Source organism: Pezoporus flaviventris, unplaced genomic scaffold, assembly GCF_033815535.1.
Source record: "Pezoporus flaviventris isolate CSIRO_AGI_PZ_B2104156 unplaced genomic scaffold, CSIRO_AGI_Pfla_v1 ptg000066l, whole genome shotgun sequence".
NCBI classification, from domain to species: domain Eukaryota; kingdom Metazoa; phylum Chordata; class Aves; order Psittaciformes; family Psittacidae; genus Pezoporus; species Pezoporus flaviventris.
Genome location: NW_026892614.1, coordinates 28864921 through 28884397, shown reverse-complemented (window position 1 = coordinate 28884397; position 19477 = coordinate 28864921). Strand labels below are relative to the sequence as shown.

At 42.2% G+C, this 19477-nt stretch overlaps 1 protein-coding gene across 1 annotated transcript in view; it reads left to right on the top strand.

Moving 5' to 3' along the window:
- The first annotated feature begins 4629 nt into the window (after positions 1–4629).
- ARFGEF3 (ARFGEF family member 3) overlaps positions 4630–19477 on the top strand; it is an 87710-nt gene continuing 72862 nt past the window's right edge. The window contains exons 1-2 of the mRNA XM_061471741.1: positions 4630–5358; positions 6514–6565. Of these exons, the coding sequence (XP_061327725.1) occupies positions 5274–5358; positions 6514–6565 (137 nt within the window). The 5' untranslated portion in view covers positions 4630–5273. The remainder of the gene's footprint in view (positions 5359–6513; positions 6566–19477) is intronic.

Sequence of the window (19477 nt, the reverse complement as noted above, 5' to 3'; positions counted from 1 at the left end):
GGGGATTTCTTGGATTATAGAGAGAAAAGTGAACACAAGGAGTCCTCTGAAGTTCAGCTTTCTGGCCAACTTGGAAGTCTTATGATATTAGGCTTAACTCCACAGTTACTTGTAATTTTGTTTCTCCTTGAAGCCTTGTCAGTAGAGTCTGATGGAAGAAAGCCAGCTTTTACAGCTCAAATCTTCACGCTGCCTTTCCCTATGTATACACCCTTCTTCCCAAACTCTTGTATTTCAGAGCAGAACTGGAACTGGTACAGACAAGGGCAATCAGTATGACCAAAGTTCATATAGGAAGAAAAATTAAATAGAATAGTGCAGCGTATACTGAAATACAAACAGTTGAGTGAAGACACTCCCATGCATAAGGAATCATGAATGGTGGAGAGAAAACAGGGAATGCTTACGCAGTGTTTCTCATAGTACAAAAGGTAAGTAGCAAGAAGAAGCTAAAACTGTACAAAAAGTATTTTGTTTTATTTTGTGTACAACTCAGCTACGGAACTTGCTGTCACAGTATGGTTGTAAAAGGAAAAAGCATTAAAAGGTTCACACACTAAACCATGTCACCCAAGGCTCTGTCCAACCTGGCACTTTCCACAGCCCTGTTCCCAAACCTGCTCCATTTAGGAATTAGATACATTCACAGAAGAACAATCTATCATGTATTACTGGACACATCAAGACAAAGTCACTGTCTCAGAAAACACCTAGTCTGCAAACTAATAGAAGCTGGGAGAGTTTACTAGAGGAAGGGGCACTGCACTCTTTCTACCCCTTGTTTAAGAAGCCCCAAATAACATTTGTCAGAAATAAGCTACTGGATAAAAAGAACCTTGATCTCATGTTCTGCATTCCCGTTACCCTCTTCAATTGCCTTTGCAGCTCTGCAGAGAGCTGAGAAGGTTATGGTAGAATCAAGATAGTTAAGGGAAATTTTGCTTTTCATCTGTCTTTGCAGAAAGTATGTCTAAGCAAGGCCAGAGTCTTATCTCTTATTTCTATCCTAGCATGAATCTCAAGACTTTATTTTTGCTTCAACTGTTCTTTACAAAATAAATGACATAAGGTTATGTTGAACAGACAGTGCTGAATATATCCTAACTTTATTCACAGTTCCCACTCCAGAGGGCTTTTCTCCCTAACTCTGTAAACCCTACATGCAGCAGCACCTGTTGTCATTGTGCTTTGTAGTGCTTTGCCTTTGTTCAGCAAAGTCATGTCATGGAGGGTGCAGAAAGCAGCACCTGCTCAGGGATGACTTCACTGAGCACTCAGCCTCTCGTAACTCTGTGTAATCACGCAGACAATAACAGATGCCACCCTATCATCAATGATGGAGTTACAGTCTAGACAACCAAACCCAAAAAACCCCAACAAGGGTCTTCCTTGTCTGAGTCTTGCTGCCCTCTGGGAGAGGGAAGGAAGGGTACTTTCCACTGGTATCAGGTGTCACAAAAGTGCTGGTGAGCTTACGTTCCAGCTACAGTCCCTCCATTTCTTTTGAGCAATTTGTCCTACACAAAAGTTGCAAGTACAGAGCTTCCTGAGGAAAACTGAGCCCACCTGTCTTTTGCAAGTCTGGTTAGTCCAGCCATGTGGGTGTTTCTGGGAAAAAAGTGATTCTGAAAAATCTGGCTAGGCACCACTTTTGAGCCATGGAACCAGGTGGGTTTCCTGCCATTAGAGGGTATTGTTTAGTATTTTGTAATTAAACTTGGAATTCTCAGGGACACAGCCAGCATCTCTTTGGTTCACACTGTCCAGTGTCTGCAGTGTACAAGCATATTGTTAAAATGGCCAAAGCACAGGTAATACAGGAGTGATAATGAATAATAGCAGATATATATGATTATTTCACAGCCTAACATACCTTTGTATCATACTTTTCCACTGTAAATTTGGTTCTTTCTAAGGATATCAAATGCTAGAGTGACGGGGCAGCTGTGTGCATGGGCAGTGTGGCTGTATGCTATGGGAAGAGATTTAAACCGGCAGCACGTTGCTTTCCTTGGCTACTGAGAAAAGCCATAGTAGCATGGAGATCTCTGAAGGCAAGCATATGCTGCTCCTTACATTTGCCTACTAGCCTAGACAGAGAATTGTAGTAATACAACTCTATTACTCTGGGTATCTTGAGTAGCTTGGCTTTGCTTACAGCTTCTTGGCTGTGTTCAGAACTGAGGATATATCCTGGGATATAATCTGCATTCACGTAATGCAAAAGATCAGTAGCACTGCCAAGTGAGAGTCACAAAAGCATACTGCGTAGCTGCTGCTGCGTCTTCCTGATGTATAACCTGCAAATACCAAATCTGCATAGGATCTTTCTGACTTCCAGTTGGACAAGGCTTGAGCTGTGCAGGGGATCACAAGAGCTGAGTCCTAGCCTCAGGCTGCTGGCTTTCAACAGCCAGGACATGACAAGGAGTTGTCTCTTTGTAGCAGAAGATAGACTTCAGATCTTGTGACCTTCTAGGCCGCTTGCTTCCAAGGGGAGCCTAAAGCACTGGTTAAATGTAACCTACTCCCTTAGCAAACAGCATTCAGTGACCGACTTCCAGCAAGACATGGTTACTGTGTATTTATGTGCTTAATTTAGGCAACAGAGAAGGGATTGGTGGACTCCTGTTCGTTTGGAGATGGAGGGCCTTGAATGAAAAGTATCAGCAAGCTGACTCATGGTACTCTTGACACACAGTTCCTTGGAAAGGTTCATCACGGCTTACTTGGTTTTCTGTCTGCATAAGCATATAAGAAGACCTTAAGATGCTCTAGAGAGCCTGAATATGGCCTTTTTTTCTCTCGTTCTGATGACATAATTACTGGGGAAAAGTGTTTATCAGTACAGATCCATTTTGCTTGAAGGCATTGGACAGCGAGTAAAACAGGAATAAATGCAAATCTTGGTTTTTATTATTTATTATGACATCAGTATTTGTGAAAAAACTGTAGCTGTGGTGACAATTTCAGCTGCAAAGGGCTTCCTATAAAGACCACAGAGAAATTAGCTACCAAGTTGATGATGTATAGAGCTAGAAAATAATCTAAAATGAAAAATTAATTTTCATCAATGGCTTCCTGAAAATAAGCAATTAATTATTTACTATTAATAGATACATATTTATCTTTTAGCATTCCACAGGTTCAAGTGATCTCTGGTACATAGTTTCTACATTAAAAGTAGCTCAAAGACCACCACAGCTGTTTTTGTTGTTTACCCATCCACCCAAAAAGAAAAAAAAAGACTTGAAAAGACAGAAACTGCTTGCTGTGCTCAATTTCCACTAAGCACATCATCCACTAAGCACAAAGGCGGGAAACAATTCATCATCACTTCAACTGGAGCCTTAACTTATAGAGTCACAGTTCACTGATAATCCTGGCCATCAGCTATTACCAGTTTTTTGCTCCAGGAAGGTGGCAGTGCATGGTCATAGATTAAAAAACTTGTGAAACTATTTCCAGTTTCTTAAAGGTTGGTTTATGCCCTAGAATCTGAAGCTTACTGGTCTTCCTGTTATTTCCGTCAGAGTTTTGTTTTGTTTTTTGGTTTGAGTTTTGGTTTTCTGTTTTGTTTTTTGTGGTTTGTTTTGTTGTTTGTTTTTTTGTGGGGGTTTTTTGTTTGTTTGGTTGGTTTTTGGTTTTTTTTTTTTGTTGTTTGGTTTTTTGTTTTAATAAAAATCCTTATTATTGTAGTTCTGTAGTTCTAGGCATTCCCTATCCACCTTCAAACTTTTCTGGCATCATTCTAAATTTCTAAATCCTTTTCTTCAGACACAAGTTTTACACTTCAACCTTAAAATGCAACAACGGATTATGCATTCATAATACTTCCAAATACAAACAGGATCACCCCTTGTAAGTATTTGGATAAGGGACAGCCTTTCAAAGCCCAATATCCTATGGGAAATGCTAAGGCTGATTCACCAGGTGCCAATATTCTGTCTGGTAATTCACAATTGGTATTCTTCCAATTAGCAGTAGGAAACACAACTTCTAGTGCTGCCAGCTGCTACCTGGGCTGCCTTTTTTATCTATAGCCTTTTTAATTCTTTTCCTAGCCTGCTCTTGTATCTTTTAACAAAGATTCAGCATCAAGACAATGGCATTAAAACACTCGATTAACATTAACTGATGCAGTCACAAAAAGGGCAAGCAGCATATCCTAGAAAGGAAAACAAACCGAAGAAGGCAGTTATACTGGGTAGAAAGCATTCGAGGTGTGAAGAGGAAGGTCTAATATAGCAGAGTGGCTGTTCTCTCCTGGGGGCTGGCTTGCTGTGGGGTGTGCGTTGTTTTCAAGGCACAGGGCAAGTAGGTTGAGTCATGACCCTCTGCACCTGCCATCTGAGGAAAAAGGCATAGGTCCTGCAGGGCTCACAGCCATATATTTGATCCACTGATTTCAAGGGATGACCAGCGCCTGCACACGTACTGGGGTGCAAGCCTGCCTCCCCGCGTGGGACGTTGCGGGAGAGAGGGGCTGGTCTGCGGCAGCGCTGCACGGAGGGCAGCGCAGGCTGTCGGGGCTGGGAAACGAGACCCTAGCCCTACCGGGCCCGGCCTCGCTCAGCAGCTGGGCGGTGGGGTGGCCGGACGGGCTCAGGGGCCGGTCGCCGCCTCAGTCGTGCAAAGCTCACAAGGCGTCTCCCAGCCCCGCCGCTGCAGCGGCTGGAGCTGCAGAGCGTACACCGCAGGCAGACACAGAGCCCACCCCTCCCGCGTTCTGCGGGCAGACAGGGGCTGCCATGGCAACCGGCCAGGCCGCATCCCGCCCGACCGCGCCGTGCTCCTCCCGTGGGGCGGCTGCCGCCGCAGGGTCCGGGTCCGATGGCGCAGTCCCCCACTCCTCTCCCCGGGCCCTCCACGGCCAGCGGCAACCTCCGCCGCCTCTTCTCCTGGCTCTGAGAAGGGACTCCCCACGCTCCCGGGGCAGGGGGAAGCTGCAGCCGCCAGGTTGTTTCCGTGGCGGGCAGGACCAGGCGCGGCCGCAGCCCAGCTGCGCCACCGGGGCCTGCCCGGCGCGGGAGAGGAGGAGGAGGAGGAGGAGGGACTCCGCAGCGGCAACAACTGACGTGTCCCCGCCATGGAGCTCAGCGTGATTCATCAGCGGCTGCGGGGCGGCAGCGGAGTGCCTGGCATCGTCCGCGTGTAGGCACGGCAGCGGCGGGGATAGCCCCGGCTTTGCTCTGCTGTCCGCACCGCCCTCCTCCTTCTCGCCGCCGGCTTCTCTGCTCCTGCGGCGACGCGAAGATCCCGGGGGAGGCAAGATGGAAGAAATCCTACGAAAGCTGCAGAAGGAAGCGTCGGGCAGCAAGCACAGGGCCATCAAGGAGAGCTGCACCTGGGCTATCGGTAAGGGCCGGGCTGAGCCTGCCGCAGCCGGGCTGCCCGCGGGGAAGCGGCGCGGGTCGGGTCACGGCACGGCCCTGCCCGCAGCGGTGCGGGACAGGAGCAGCCTCTCAGGGAGCGGTTTTGTAACTGCGGAGGCAGGGAGACCTCAACAAACTTGTTCCGCGCTGGCCGCCGAGCCTCCAGCGGGATGCGGGGGACCGGAGCGCCTCAAAACGTCCGGGGGCTTCGCGCTGCTGGCAGGGGTTGTGGCACCTGCTGGCAGTCTCTGAGAGCGTCCGCGTTCCTCGCCACCTCACCTCTTGGGGCTGCTCCGTGGGTCTTGCGGGGCTGATTTGCGTGTCAGTAGCTAATCAGTTTCTGTCTGTTGGGGAGGGGAGTGTCAGTTCTCTGAAAGCCCCCCCTCCCCGGTTCCTCAGTCATCGTAAAAAACCCTCCGGTACAGTTTTCTTACTGCTATTTTGCATTCTGTCATCTATTTAAAAAGCTGTATGTATTTTTCTTTACTGGATTCCATGAGCTGTTTTATCCTTGTTGTGTAATGGAAATGATGATCAATAAAATGAGTTCTTTTAAGGGTATATGAGCTTAGGTGCATTTCAGCATTCACCCATTTCCAGAGATTGGCTGTGACTTGAAGTACTTTCGATGCTAACTACCTGGAGCACAAATCAGCAAGACCCTTAACTTACATCAGCATAACTATAACACTTAAAATTGCTTTGATTTTTTAATTTTACATACGCACCTAGCGACAGCAGTCTATGGTAGTTCATACCTGTTGCTGTCTTATTACTGGCCTTTCAGCTTGGTGTGCTATGCATTGCTTCATTAACTCTGTGTTACCCTTGCACAGCAGCCACACTAATATCCCCTATAGTGTTCCAGTACTGTGCTGCAAAAATGCTGATATTCTTACTAATTTCCTCAGTCTTTTCACTAAGGAAAAGATGGTAATTGCCTTCTCCCTGGGCACCCAGTGCCCTGGCAGATTCATGAAAAGCTTTGTCAACTTGGAGCAGCAGTGACTGTTGTTCTGTAAGCTGGAGTAGGTATAAACTTTAGGATCATTAGTTCAGAGATTGTAGTCAGATGTATTACTGTGGCTGAACTCAGAAGTTTCTTTTAAAAGCCCTATTGTTTCCTTTGGTTATACAGAAACCTTGGATTCTCCTGATGCTGCTATCAAGATACCTCCATATCAGCTAAGGTAAGGACATTTAATATTGACTCCTGTGGAGCTGTTGAGTGTTTGTAAAACTGAAGTAAAAATGGGAATTAAAAGTGAGGTAGACAGAGGAAGGGGCTGAATCTATGTGATTTCTTTAGTTTGTAGATCTAGGCTAGTAGTAGTAGATAATTTGCTGATGAGCCCTTGGCCTCTAGCCATGAATGAACTATAAGGAACCATGTCAAAATGGGTGCAAGTATGTATAATGGTGACACTTAGAAGGGAGGGAGGGCTGTCTTATGGTCTAAAGAGTTTTCCTTCTAAATTAATTACAGGCTTCAGCATAAGTGATAATGCTTCTAAGTCTTCTCAGTGTGTTTGTTTTCTTTTAAATCTACATAAGTTTTTGTTTACTGAAAATAAATATTCTAGAAACTGAAAGGTTATATCACCACATGAGTAGGACACCAAGTAGGAACTAAACTCATACACTTTCTATGCCTACCGCTTGCTTTAGCGTGCTAGGTTATCTTGAGTAAGCCTTCTTCCTTCTTCCTGTCTCCATTTGTACACCTGTAAAATGAGGGAGGTGGTACTGCCCTCATTTGTACAGCTATTTAAGATTTCCTTTTGGAAATTCTGATTGCTATGGAGAAAGCAAACAGGCAAAATTATTCACTGTCCCTTCTGACAGAACTATTAGGAAGCATGAAAAGAAACTAGAATGAACACTGGTCAGAACAGGAGGACACTGTTTCACACAGCTTATTGTTAAGATGTGAAATGCTTAGGCTTGCCTTATTAGGTAATGTAAGGGATGCTAAAAGGTTTGCATGGGTTCAAATACCACCCAAACAAATGCATGGAAGAAATTCATTGAAGTCTATTGGATGCAAAGGTACCCCTTCTTAATCAGAAGTACTTTAGTCAGATGATTGAGTTTATGAGAGGAGGAGTGTTGCTATAAATTTGGCACATCCTGAGGTCCTCCTAGATATCTGCTATTAGCTGCTGATGGAGGTGATGCTTTTTTACTATGATATTACTCCTGTGAGTATTTTTATCACCTTATTACTCCACTCTTCTCCTTTCAGCTGTGCTTGATACAGCTTTGTGCAAGGAAGATTAGTGATTGAAGAGCTAGCTGTCCCAGAGCAGCTACCACAGAGGAAAGGAGTAAGAGCAGTTCTGCTGCTGCTCTGAAAGCCTGTCAGCTGCAGTCCACAAGGGGCCTCAAGTCAATGCAGAATGGATATAGCACAGGTCTGACATGACCAGTGCCAGAGACAGACATTTCCACCACAGGCTGGGCAGCTGAAAACAGCTGGATGAGTAATTCCCAGTAGCTCCATTAGAATTAGATTATGTTTACTTGGCATTTCATCTTCCCATTTATCACCCTTCATCTCTAATACAGGGTATGGTCTCTGTTTTTAAGTGCTGTTACCACATTTCTTCCTTTTTCACTTGCATGCTTCTTTGCAGATATGCTACCTTTTCTTCTTCTTCCTCCAATATTCTTAATGTTGTCTTTGCTTAGTTGTTTTGTTGTTTGGGTCCTGTCCCATCCCACCCTCCCCCACACCCTCACCCCCCCCCAATCCTGATCTTTTTAAATAAAGCTAATAACCTTCACAGGTGTAGCTACAATGAAGTAAGCTCTTAACGTTAGACTTGTCAGTAACAATTCACTCTGTTACTGGCTGTTTTGCAAAATGAAGGGTGCTGCAGAATTTGAATAAAAAAGTTTTGGTTGTGGAGTCTTTTGTAAGGTTCTGTCACACAACATCACAGAGTGTGGGAGATGTTCCTGTCACCAGTATTCTGAGCTTAGTCTTCATTCTCTGCCAACAAGCTACTGCACACTGAGCCATATCTTTGGCCTGGATTTAACCTGCATTATGTGCAAATTAGGTAAAAGTTCATCTTTGCATGGTATTTGTTAAAGAACAGTGCTGTGGTGGCTTGGTTCCTAACACTGTAAAACAGTAGCCTTGAAAATAGAGCAATGGCCAGAAATACAGCCAAGTACAGATACCGTGTAGGATGGAGACAATCTGACCATGCTCCTGTCCTGCTTTCATCTTTATTAGATGCAGATTGGATCATCTGCTGTAATACAAATCATCCCTTTGCTGCTCATCTGCTTTGAATCTGCCATTCACCCTTTCTGCTTCGATATTTCTGAGTGTAGTAGTGGAGCCTGGGGATATGTTCTGGAATATTTCATGATACTAGAGTTAGAGTGAAGACATATATAATCTTTCCGCCAGGTAACCCTGGTCCACAGCTCAGATCTGAAATCCATGGCCATAACATACTGATAGTGTTAAAGGCAATATGGCAAATAGTTCAAGAGAGAAATACATATCTGTGAGGTCTCTTCCAAGAGCAGCAGCTGAATGAGTATTTTGAGTAGTGTACGTCCAGGGAGGACATCCCAGCTTGTCTAGTAAGAAAGTTTGGTGTGTTCTTAGAATATACTGGATACAAGAGAAGGACATCAACACTTCTCTAGAGTACATTTGGGAAAGTTCATGATGTAGGGCACATCTGTACTGCATAAGAGTGGGGGACATAGGTTCATGAGCCAGTTGAGATAGACACTGGCTCAGTTTCAGAAATAGTGAATCTGGTGAGTACCCCAATCAGTATTGTTTCTGTTCTCCACAGAGCAGCATCTGGCTTCCAGTAGCAAGTTGTGCTGCTGTTATTGACATTTAACAGATTTGCCATGCACTTACTTAAGTTCTTTTCCTTCTGTAACTGAAGAATGAAGTCTGCTCATGAGAATAAGATGTCCAGAGGTTTTTCATACTATTGTCTTTTAAGACCATCATCCTAGGGTGAGAATGGGGAAGACAAGTAGCTCTTTGCATTTCCTCAGACTATGACTAGCTGAGTCCAAAGTCTTTTTACGTGAGTTATATCAGCTATATACTAATCTCCATGATAGATTGGGGTAGATTGCTTCCATGTTCTGGCTTGCCTGCAACCTGACTGTAGCTTCCTCTCTTGTGTTGGGCCACTGTAACAAATGCTGGGCAGGCTGCATTGCAGTTCCCTGAAGCCTGTGTAGTTAGTCATGGGGTTCAGCTGTAGTGTTTGTAAGGGAGCTGTTTACAGCACTTCTCTGATAGCAGTTTAGATAACACATGCCTGCTGTGCTTGGGAGCACCTAAGGTACTTTCGGCCAAGGAAGTGCAGTGACTGGACATTCAGTCTGGAATGTCATTCTTTAATTAGTTTGATAGAGAACTGTTAGGTGTATCTTCAGGGAGCTAAATGAGACTATTTTGCTGTTCAGCTTTCTTTGATGTTAATTGGATTTACAAATCCAAATCCCAGTTAATGACCTTGCATATTAATTCTACTGAGGGGCGTTACTTAAATATCTCACTAAAGAAACACCAGTCTCCAGTAAATGTGGAGTTTCTCACAGAGTCCTGTCAGCTCTGCCTCGAGAGAGGAAGGTGTGTGGGTTTTTTCAGTACTTTAACTTGTGATCAGAGTACTGAGCAAGGGTATGAAATATTAAAGAAAATTAAAGTGGACCAGGAAGGAAATTACCTTAAGTCAGTTCAAGGCTTTGCCATTCACATTGTCCTGTGAATACCTGAGAAGGTAGGGTCACATAACCCATTGCTAACAGATCTGTTGTTGCCTGCCTAGTCGGGTGGTGTTTGTCTTTGATGAACAGGCCTTGTGAAGACTAGATACGTACTGAGTGCTTAAGGAGGCTGAATGGATGACTTATAAATAATGAATTAGACAAAAGGAATTGATGTGCTGGTGTTTTAATTGGTAAACTGATCACATGGAAAATAGCTAAAGAGACCTTAATGTTGTCTGCCAGCAAACAGTTGTTGGCTACTTTGGGCTGCATTACTTCAGTATTTTCAAGATGACAAATTCTGCTCTAAGGCTAGCTCTTCTTGGTTAATTCCTGACCAGTTTTTCCACTGTTATTTTAGAGGCTGAAGTATGATCCATAAAAAGTAGCTGAACAAACACAAGAAAATGAGCCTTGAAAAAGAATGTTTGATCAGCACAGTTTAATACTTGTGAAGATAATCTACATACCAGAGAATAAAATAAAAGGCTAGACAGTGCTTGCCAGTTACATACTGCTTCAGAAAAACTTGGATTTACTAGAGTTTCTTGGAATGCTTTATGTAATGAAATCGGGCCTTATCGGCTATGTAAAACTCAGTGGCTTTTCATCAGCATGGACGTGGAGATTTTTCTCATAGTTCCAAGACATTGTATATAATTTTCAGGTCTTGCTACTGTCCTGTCATTACTTTTCTTCTGACCAGAACAATGGCAACATAGATTTTTTTTTTTTTTTTTTTTGTCCATTCGTCACTGTAGCAAAAGCATCACTGCAGACTTGAGTTTGAGCTATTCTGTGGAGCTTGTGTGACTGTTGTCTCTTTACTCCTAGAGAAATGTCTGAGTGCATAAGATGATGCTTAGGCAAGACTCTCAGTAGTATAAATTGCTGTTCCTGGTAGTTTAAAGTTTCCCCTGTGGACTTTAAAGTAATGATCATGAGACATGTAGATGAGTGAGGCATTCTGGTGTAGTAACTGATGTTCTGAAAAAGAACCGGAAAGGCTTTCAAAATGCTTATTTATTTCCAGCATATCTGTATACTGTATGTCTCTGTACCTAAAAGCTAGAGGAGGTAATTGATATTGAATGGAGGTACAGGCCCAAACCTTCAGGGCACCGATTCTGTGTGCCTAGTCAGAGAGATACAGGTCCTGGCTCTCAAAGGTGCTGAGTGTTCCCAAGTACTGCTTGTGTTGGTAAAAGTTCCTATGTTCATTACTGGAAAAGCTTGCATCCCTCCGGTATCTCACATTGGCCTTGCAAAAATAGGCAGTATTTCTGAAGTTGTAGCTGGGAAGTCAGAGGTCGGTGGTGAGCAAGGTCTGCTGTAATAACCAGCTTATGTCCTGTTTGGATCCCAGTCCTGTTCATCTTGATGCTGGCTTTTGAGGGTGATTTGTGAACTTTGGGAAGCTGGTACAATGAAGAGAAGTCAGGAACAGAAGTGAGCTTTAAACTGGGCTGAACTCTGAAGTAGCTGTCCTCCTTGCTTCGCCCCCCCCCCCCCAGTCATGGGTGTTTGGGGGGGGAATTGGTAGCGCTACTCTGCCATTTAATTTTTGCATCTCTAGCTTTGCATCTGACGTACTTCTTGAGAAGTAGCAGCAACTTACAAACAAAACATTATTTTAGCTTACATGTGCTCCACAAATAATAAAAGCAGTAAGTGCAGTGTGATCATCACAAAACATCTAATGCCGTAGAGACTTTGCAGCTAATTCATCCACTTAAAGAATCTTGAGGCTGGATGCGTTTTGGCTTCTCCATTGTGAAGAAATACTTGTGATTTCATAATTTCATGCTTCTTCCATCTACTTTATTTTGTTCATAATTTCTGTTAGTTTCTTTCTACTGGGAGAGAGTGGACAGGGAAGCTGATGTACATAGCAGATCCTCTGACCAGAAGAAAGAAGCAGAAATGGAGGAATGTTTTTTTGTTGTTGTTTTTTTTTTTTTTTCGGGAGGGTGTTTTTAGCATACCTCTCTCTCTTTCTTTCTTTTGCTTTTTTTAAGCACTTTCTTCCTGCTCTTGCTGCCACAACCACCTGGCATTAAGTGCTCCTGTGCTTTCCTCCTGAACATGTCTGCTCAATATGTGACTCATGCTGTTCCACCATTACGCAGTTGCTATCTGACATTCAGCAAGTAGATGATGAGTTCTCTGTTAGGCATCAGGCCAAGAAGAGATTCTAGTGACAGTATGGATTGCTGAGCTGCATCTCCTGTGATGGCAGTTTACATGTTGCATCCAGACTTTTGAGGGGCATATATGTAGCTGATTTGGTGTTTGAATGGTGATATATGGCGTGTATATATATAAATGTGCTCCTGTCTTGATTTTAAATGTTGCACTTCTAATGTTAGGGAGTGGGTGAGGGGAGGAGATTAGAAAGGCAGAGTGGCACTGTCTAGTACAGTATTTGAATCATTCTGCATGTTTAATATGGGATATGTAACTGGTCCTATTTCATGTCTGATACGCAGGCATTTTTATCTCAGCAGAGCTTTGAATGTGTTCTGGGACCCCAAAAGACAATGTTGGAGAGGAAAGGGGTGTATAGGTCAGTTTCCATCCTGCATGTGTTTTGTGGTTTGGTTGGTTGGGAAAAAAATAAAAAAGGGCAGTGCTTGCTCTTTTCTGAAACAAACTTTCTGCCTTTCTTCACATTCTTTGTAGTAGTGAACCTTAATACTCACTACTTCTTTAGGTCTTTGCTCCTTTTATGGATTCTTCTGAAACTTCGTTCTAGATTTGTGATAAAAGCCCATAGTGTCCCAGGTTGATTCTCTTCATAGAAGCCAGTAGGGAGGGAGTGTGGAGTATCTGTTGAGTTGCCTATTGGGGTTAACGCTCAACATTCAGTTAATGTGTAATGTACATAATTCCTTCAGTACAGTGTGGTGGTTTAAACCCAGTCAGGCAACTCATTCACTCACTCCCCCCCCTTCTTCCCTCCCCCTACTCCTGGAGGGATGGAGAGGAGAATCAAAGGAATGCAACTCTGACAGGTTGAGATAAGAACAGTTTAGTAACTAAGGTATAACACAAATCACTACTGCTACCACCAATGATAATAATGATAAAGGAAATAACAAGGGAAGAGAATACAACACCTCACCACCAGCCAACCGATAACTCGCCCCTCAGCCTGACCAAGCACGGACCGATACCTCCTCCAACCCTGCAGTCCCCCAGCCCTTCTGGCTAACTCTCAGTTACATCCTGGGCATGACGTGCTGTGGTATGGAATACCTCTTTGGCTAGCTTGGGTCAGGTGTCCTGTCTCTGCTTCCTCCTGGCTTCCCCTCCTCCCTGGCAGAGCATGAGGCTCACAAAGTCTTTGGCCAAACCAAAACATCATTGTTATCAGCTCTGTTCCCAGGCCGAAAGTCAAAACACAGCACTGCACCAGCTACCAAGAAGGAGAAAAATGACTGCTACTGCTGAACCCGGGACGTACAGGAACAAAAGATGAGACCAGCTGTAGTGTTGAATGTTTGTCTAACTTCTGTTAAAAACGTAACTGAAATATTGCCCTGAGGGTCTAAGGATGATAATGGGATAGCAGTGTCTGTGTTTGTTTTAAAATCTGATCACTTGTAGTGCTTGCAGGGAAGAAGAAAGTGAGAACTTCGAGAGGCTGTTGATAATTGCCTTAAGGAAAGAAATGGGGTGGGAAGCACTGAAAAGTGGCACTGAAACCTAGACGACTGTTTTTTGTACTGAGTAAGGCTTGACTCTGCTGTGGTCTTTGTGTGATATGCAAGTCATGACTTTGTTTTGAAAATGGAGGGGTGATTTGTAATAATAAAAATTCTTACAGTTCTTTTAATTACATTCCATGAAAAGTAACAAAGCTGCAGGAAATGCAGGAAATCTTTGGTTTCCGTGAATGTTTGTTTGCTTAAGAAATTGAATATTCTAAAGTGCAGTGAGTATAAAATTATATAATGCATTGCAAATCTGGGGATATTTTTAACAATCATCCCTTAGGTCTGTTAAGATCTGGCATTGCACTGCTGTGCAAGTGGAATTGCAGATTGCAAAATTAACCTTCAAAGTGTAACTAGTAATGACCAGGTGTAAATATTACCCTCCCATTTCCCTATCAAACTTCTGTGATTAACTCTAGGCCATTCAGCTGTAATGGAGAAAATAAGGTCATTTGCAAGATACCTGCCCTATAGTACCTCTGCATCTCTTTTCTGTCCCTTCAGTCCACCCAGTCCCAGCACTGTAAAACTGCTGGTGGAAGTGTATACTTCTCATAAGATGTTTTATTTGTTGTTTTCAGTGTACTGAAATTCTGAAGCAAAATGTTTTCACTGGAAAGATCTGTAGCATCCCCTCCAGGCTTATCAAATACAGGGAAGAGAGGTTTCATGGAATAGCTTGGTAAGCTTTGAAAATTGTTGCCTTAGCAAATCCAGTGTATGCAATACATGCTGGACAAGGAGGTGTACACTAAGGATGGATACACTCTTCTCACCTCATCTTCATGCTGTACTTCAAATGATAATCAATACTAGAGGATACAGATAGCTTTGTAATGAAAGACCTTTGAGGTTTCTGTGAGTCATCAAATTACTTAAGAGCAGTTAGTAAACAGCTGTCATACCTTTTGTACAAAGGGTGAAAACCTACTGGGGTGGATGTTCTAGAGAGAGTGATGATAATGTATCATGGAGAGGTTATGCTACAGCTTTAGAGACTGGAAGCATCCTGATTATTATTTTGGTCTTGTCCACTTTAATACTGTGTAGAATCTTTTGTTGTGTCTTTTCCTCTCCTCTCAAAAAAAGGTACATCATGTGCGTATGTTTTTGGGTTTGTTCCGTTTCATCTTGATGATAGTGTCAGGCTCCTATCTAGGAACTTCATGTTTGTGTTGAAATCAAGATGTTATTAGTGAGTATAGCAAGGAAGCAAATGACCTAAGAAGTGCTCTCCAGCTGAGCTATTTAATTAGGATTGTATGAATTCTCTGCTCTTGGCTGCATTAGGCTGGATGGAAGACTAAACTGTTCACATTTGCCTCTCCCATGAGTAGAGCTATACTTCTGCTGTTATGGCCAATCCATTTCTTTTGGAAAGTATGTAAATAACACAGATTAGAAATGCCACTGTCTCACTGTTTTAATACCAACTAGTATTAAATTACAGTCTCATTTGACATTCTAGGTTGAAAAATTGTTAAAGTTCTAGCTAACAAACTGTATGAAGTTACATTATTGCTCACTTCCTTTTCCCTGTGTCATTAAGGGTCCTTTGATAACCAGTTCATATGCCTCCTTGCAGAGGCAGGTTCATTTAAATGTTGGGTGAAGTGATTAGCTTGTCTTGGTTTGAAAAGCAAAAAGATTGAAGGGAAGAGGGAATACATGAAGCAGAGGGGAAGGAAAAATTAAATACTGAGCTGGAGGAGATACCCAGAGGGAACTCCAAGAGAGATTTGATGTCAGCAGCTGAGGTGAGAGAGAATCTGATGTAGAAAGAAAAGGAGAGTTAAACCTCAAGTCAGGTGAAAAAAAAAAAAAAAAAAAAGTCTTTCCATTTTAACTGATTAGAAGTGAAGAATTTTGTACTGTGTGGAGAAGAAGAATGAGGGTTGGGCTTTTTTGTTTGTTTGTTGTTTGGTTTTTTTTAAACTGCAAGTGGTGAAGAAGATGAAAATCCTTTCATCAAGAAATTACAAAGTCATTAGTAAAGGTGGAATTTCATCTGGTTATGAGAGAGGCAAATCTCTTGACATGGGAAACATGCACACAAGCTTCTCTATGCTTGTGAGTAACTGGAGTAAAATCCTAATCCTGCTGAAGCAAATCAGAATTTATATCAACACAGTATGACAGCAGTCTCTCAACAGGTTGGTGTTTCTTTTCAGGACCTGTAAACTGCAACTTCGCTTGTTTGTTCTTTTGTAGCACTTTAACACCAAAGTTGTCTAAACAGTGCACAATCATCTTACAGAGGTACAACATCATAAATATAATTTATTGTTGGGATTTTTTTCCTGAAAAGGAGGATTCTAACTGGAAGGCTTCAGATTTTGTCTTTTATCCTATTGCTCCTAAGAGGTCTGTAAGTGCTATCAACAAACTTACATTTCCATAGAGATACAAATTTTAGTGCTGGAAGGGTTGATGTAGTAATCTGGTCTGACTTCCATGTTGTGGAGGCATGAGAACTTGCACTGTATTTATACACTGTAAATTTGAAACTTCTGTCTGAGCTCAACTGTAATATTCTTTGTAAGTGGGACAGTCACATTTCTGCTGTAGATAAAATTAATCATTCCTTTAGGATGTGAGCAAGGACTTAAAATCTGCTTTCCTCTTGAAGAGCTGTTTCTTGAAAAATGCTGTATTTATTTCCTGTTCCTCCTCCAGGTTTTAAGTGCTTTCATTATGGACCGTGAAGTTGGGGGAGTCTTTTATCAACGTTCTCTAAGCTAGCACAGGAAAAGAAGAGTTACGGATATTTCTACTTTTATACGTACACATGTTCATATGCACACCACTGGAATTTGTTTTACACTAAATAAATCATCCCCTTTTGTGTAGGGACAGTATTTGCTTCTGTTTGGTTTATTTAAGGGTAACAGTTGGGACTACCTCCAGAATTTTGAGAATTCATCTTTACCATTTATTTTCTCATGGCGGGACAGCTTTTCTGCAGGAGTAAGTGAGGCTAATGGAATTTCATGCTGGGATACTTTATTCATTTTAAGGAGCCAAAACTGAGAAGCTCTTCTCAGCTGTCAGTGTTCCTTTGACTAAAAAATATGAGACTCTGGCTGTGACTGTTATCCTGCCTAACAAAAAGCATATCAGAAAATGACAACAGCCATGAATTTAATCCTTATCTGTTCTTTGACTGGGCTATGAGTTATGCTATGAAATGCAAAGTACATGCTGATAAGGTCCTGGGATTCTGGATTTTGTGTCTCCTATATAATTTTCAGAGGGATGATAATGCAGAGAGATGTCTAATTTCTAATCTTTATTTTTAATTCTGTTTCTGAAAATTAATGTGGTTATCACCATTTGCATGAAGAGAAATAACTCTTATGGTGGTGACAAATATTTCATTTATAGTGCCCCCTTCCCTAAGTGGAAGGTGAACGTGGGCCATGAGACTGTGTTCCAGACACTAACAAGGAGTTAAGATTAGGCTATTTCCTATCTTCATTACAATTTTCATCATGAGAATGAATTAATGAACCATTATTCTTTTCTCACTAAAGGCTTTTTCCACTACAGTGAGGATAGAAAGATTTTTATGATCTCTCTACTTGCAATAGTAATCTGTCTTGCTCCGACCTTTTTGGCAGTCTATTTTGACTGGCTTGTCATAGCATCTTTTGTGATAGACCTTCAGGGAAAGAGGTTGGTTGTTGAGCCGTGGCAAACTCAGACAACTAGAAGGGTCATTGTAACCCAATGTGCTCAATATAAAGTCTATTTATATTCTCATGACGCATTCTGCAGTTTAGAAAGCCAACAGCCATGGAATAGGGTAGCTTAGGAAGGACAACCTGTGCTCCTGGAGATACTGGTCATGGATTACACACGTGGTTCTGTCTCTGATCTTTCTGCTTGAGCCTGGGCAGATCACTTGGGGTACCATGGAGGTCTAGTGACAGAACTCCAGGTAGCCTCAGTAGGAACAGGTCTGAGTCTTTGTCCTTGGTGCTCTCAGGTTACTCAGTTTAGCATGTAACAAGGTTCAAGCTTACCAAATGCTGCTCTCTGTAATGGAGTTCCTATTAGTGCAGATGGCTACTGATTTTTAGTGACTTTAGTGTATATATATATATATATATATATATATATATGTATATATATTTATATTAATTGGTCTTTTGGGTCAGGACAGGGGTGGCTTGTCATTCTTTGCTTTGAATGGAGGGGGCTGCCATCATGTTATATACATTTGTTCAGTATTTATGTGTTAAACCAAATTTAAATAGAAACACCATGATTAGGAAAGCTGTTTCCTGTCTCTGCAGTTACTTTTTGTGCTGAAAAATCATTCTCCCAGACCCTTTTTTACAGCCAGAGTCTGTTATTGCAGTCTGGGTTGTTTTTTGGTTTGCTTTGTTTTTTCCTTACACCCCCCCCCCCCCTTTTTGTGTGTGTTTTGATTTGGTTTTTTTAAACTGTTTTTCCAGAACACTACAGTGTGGATATGTCCAAGCAATGCAATTAATGTGAATTTCAGCATAATACAACACTGATATCTGACCACATCCTTTTTTATTTACTATCGTACTTTCTTCACACCATCTCAACTTCCTTCTTCCCTCTAGCTTCTGTTTTCATTGCTTTGTTTCATCTGTCAGTGCCCTGGATACCTTACCCTGAAGCTTTTGGTAGCCTCCCCTCCTCCAAGTCAAAGGTGCGCCCTTCCTTTCATGCCCTGGGTTGTACTTGACTCGTCTCATTCAGGATTATGTTGGTATTTGGGTGTAAACTGTATATAATTGTCCACACCTGCATGTGCATCACTTAGGAGTTCCAGTGTGAAACTAGTTTCTGTGCAGTAACGTAAATGGAACACGTTCTTAAACATGGTTTGAAATATATTGATGTGCACCAGCTTATTCTGAGAACTTCATCTATGTAAAATGTCTTACATATGTAGCACTACAAAACATGAATGGTCACTTGACATTATAGGCAGTGGAGCAATGAGATCCCATGGCATGAGACCACTCAGAACAGAGTGGAATTATAAAAGGGCTGTCAGGTGTAAGAGGAAACCTCAATCCCTTTCTTCTTGTAAGCTGAGACCAAATCCTGATCTGCATTCTTTTTTGCAACCTTATTGAACCTGTTTTTTAAGTGGTAGACCTTAGTATGGATTGATTGTGTTAATTTACAGTATTCTCTCCCATTCTGCTTGAGGATTATCTGCCATGTCCTTCTGTGTTCTCGTGCTAACAGATAATGCATTTAAATGGCAGGTTGAACTGAAGTGTGGAAGATGCTTAAGCTAATCAGACATTGTGTGGTACCTCTGCAGGTGTTTTATACCTGTAGCATGGAAATACTAAAGATTTAATTGACTGAGTGTGTAACAAGAACAGGAAATGACACAATGGCAATTAATTTTCTCTGAGAATACAGTGGAACACAGGCTGCAGGAACCTTAATTAGATTTTCAGCTAAATATTTTTAGCAAGGATGGGAAGTTCAGCTAATTGAATCTGTTCTAATTTCCATTCTCCTGATTGTCATTTTTGGCTCTTCATTTTGGGAGATATCTCAAGAAACTACTCTCATTGTTCTCTGCTCATTGCAGTATCTAATGACAGATGGTAGGCAACA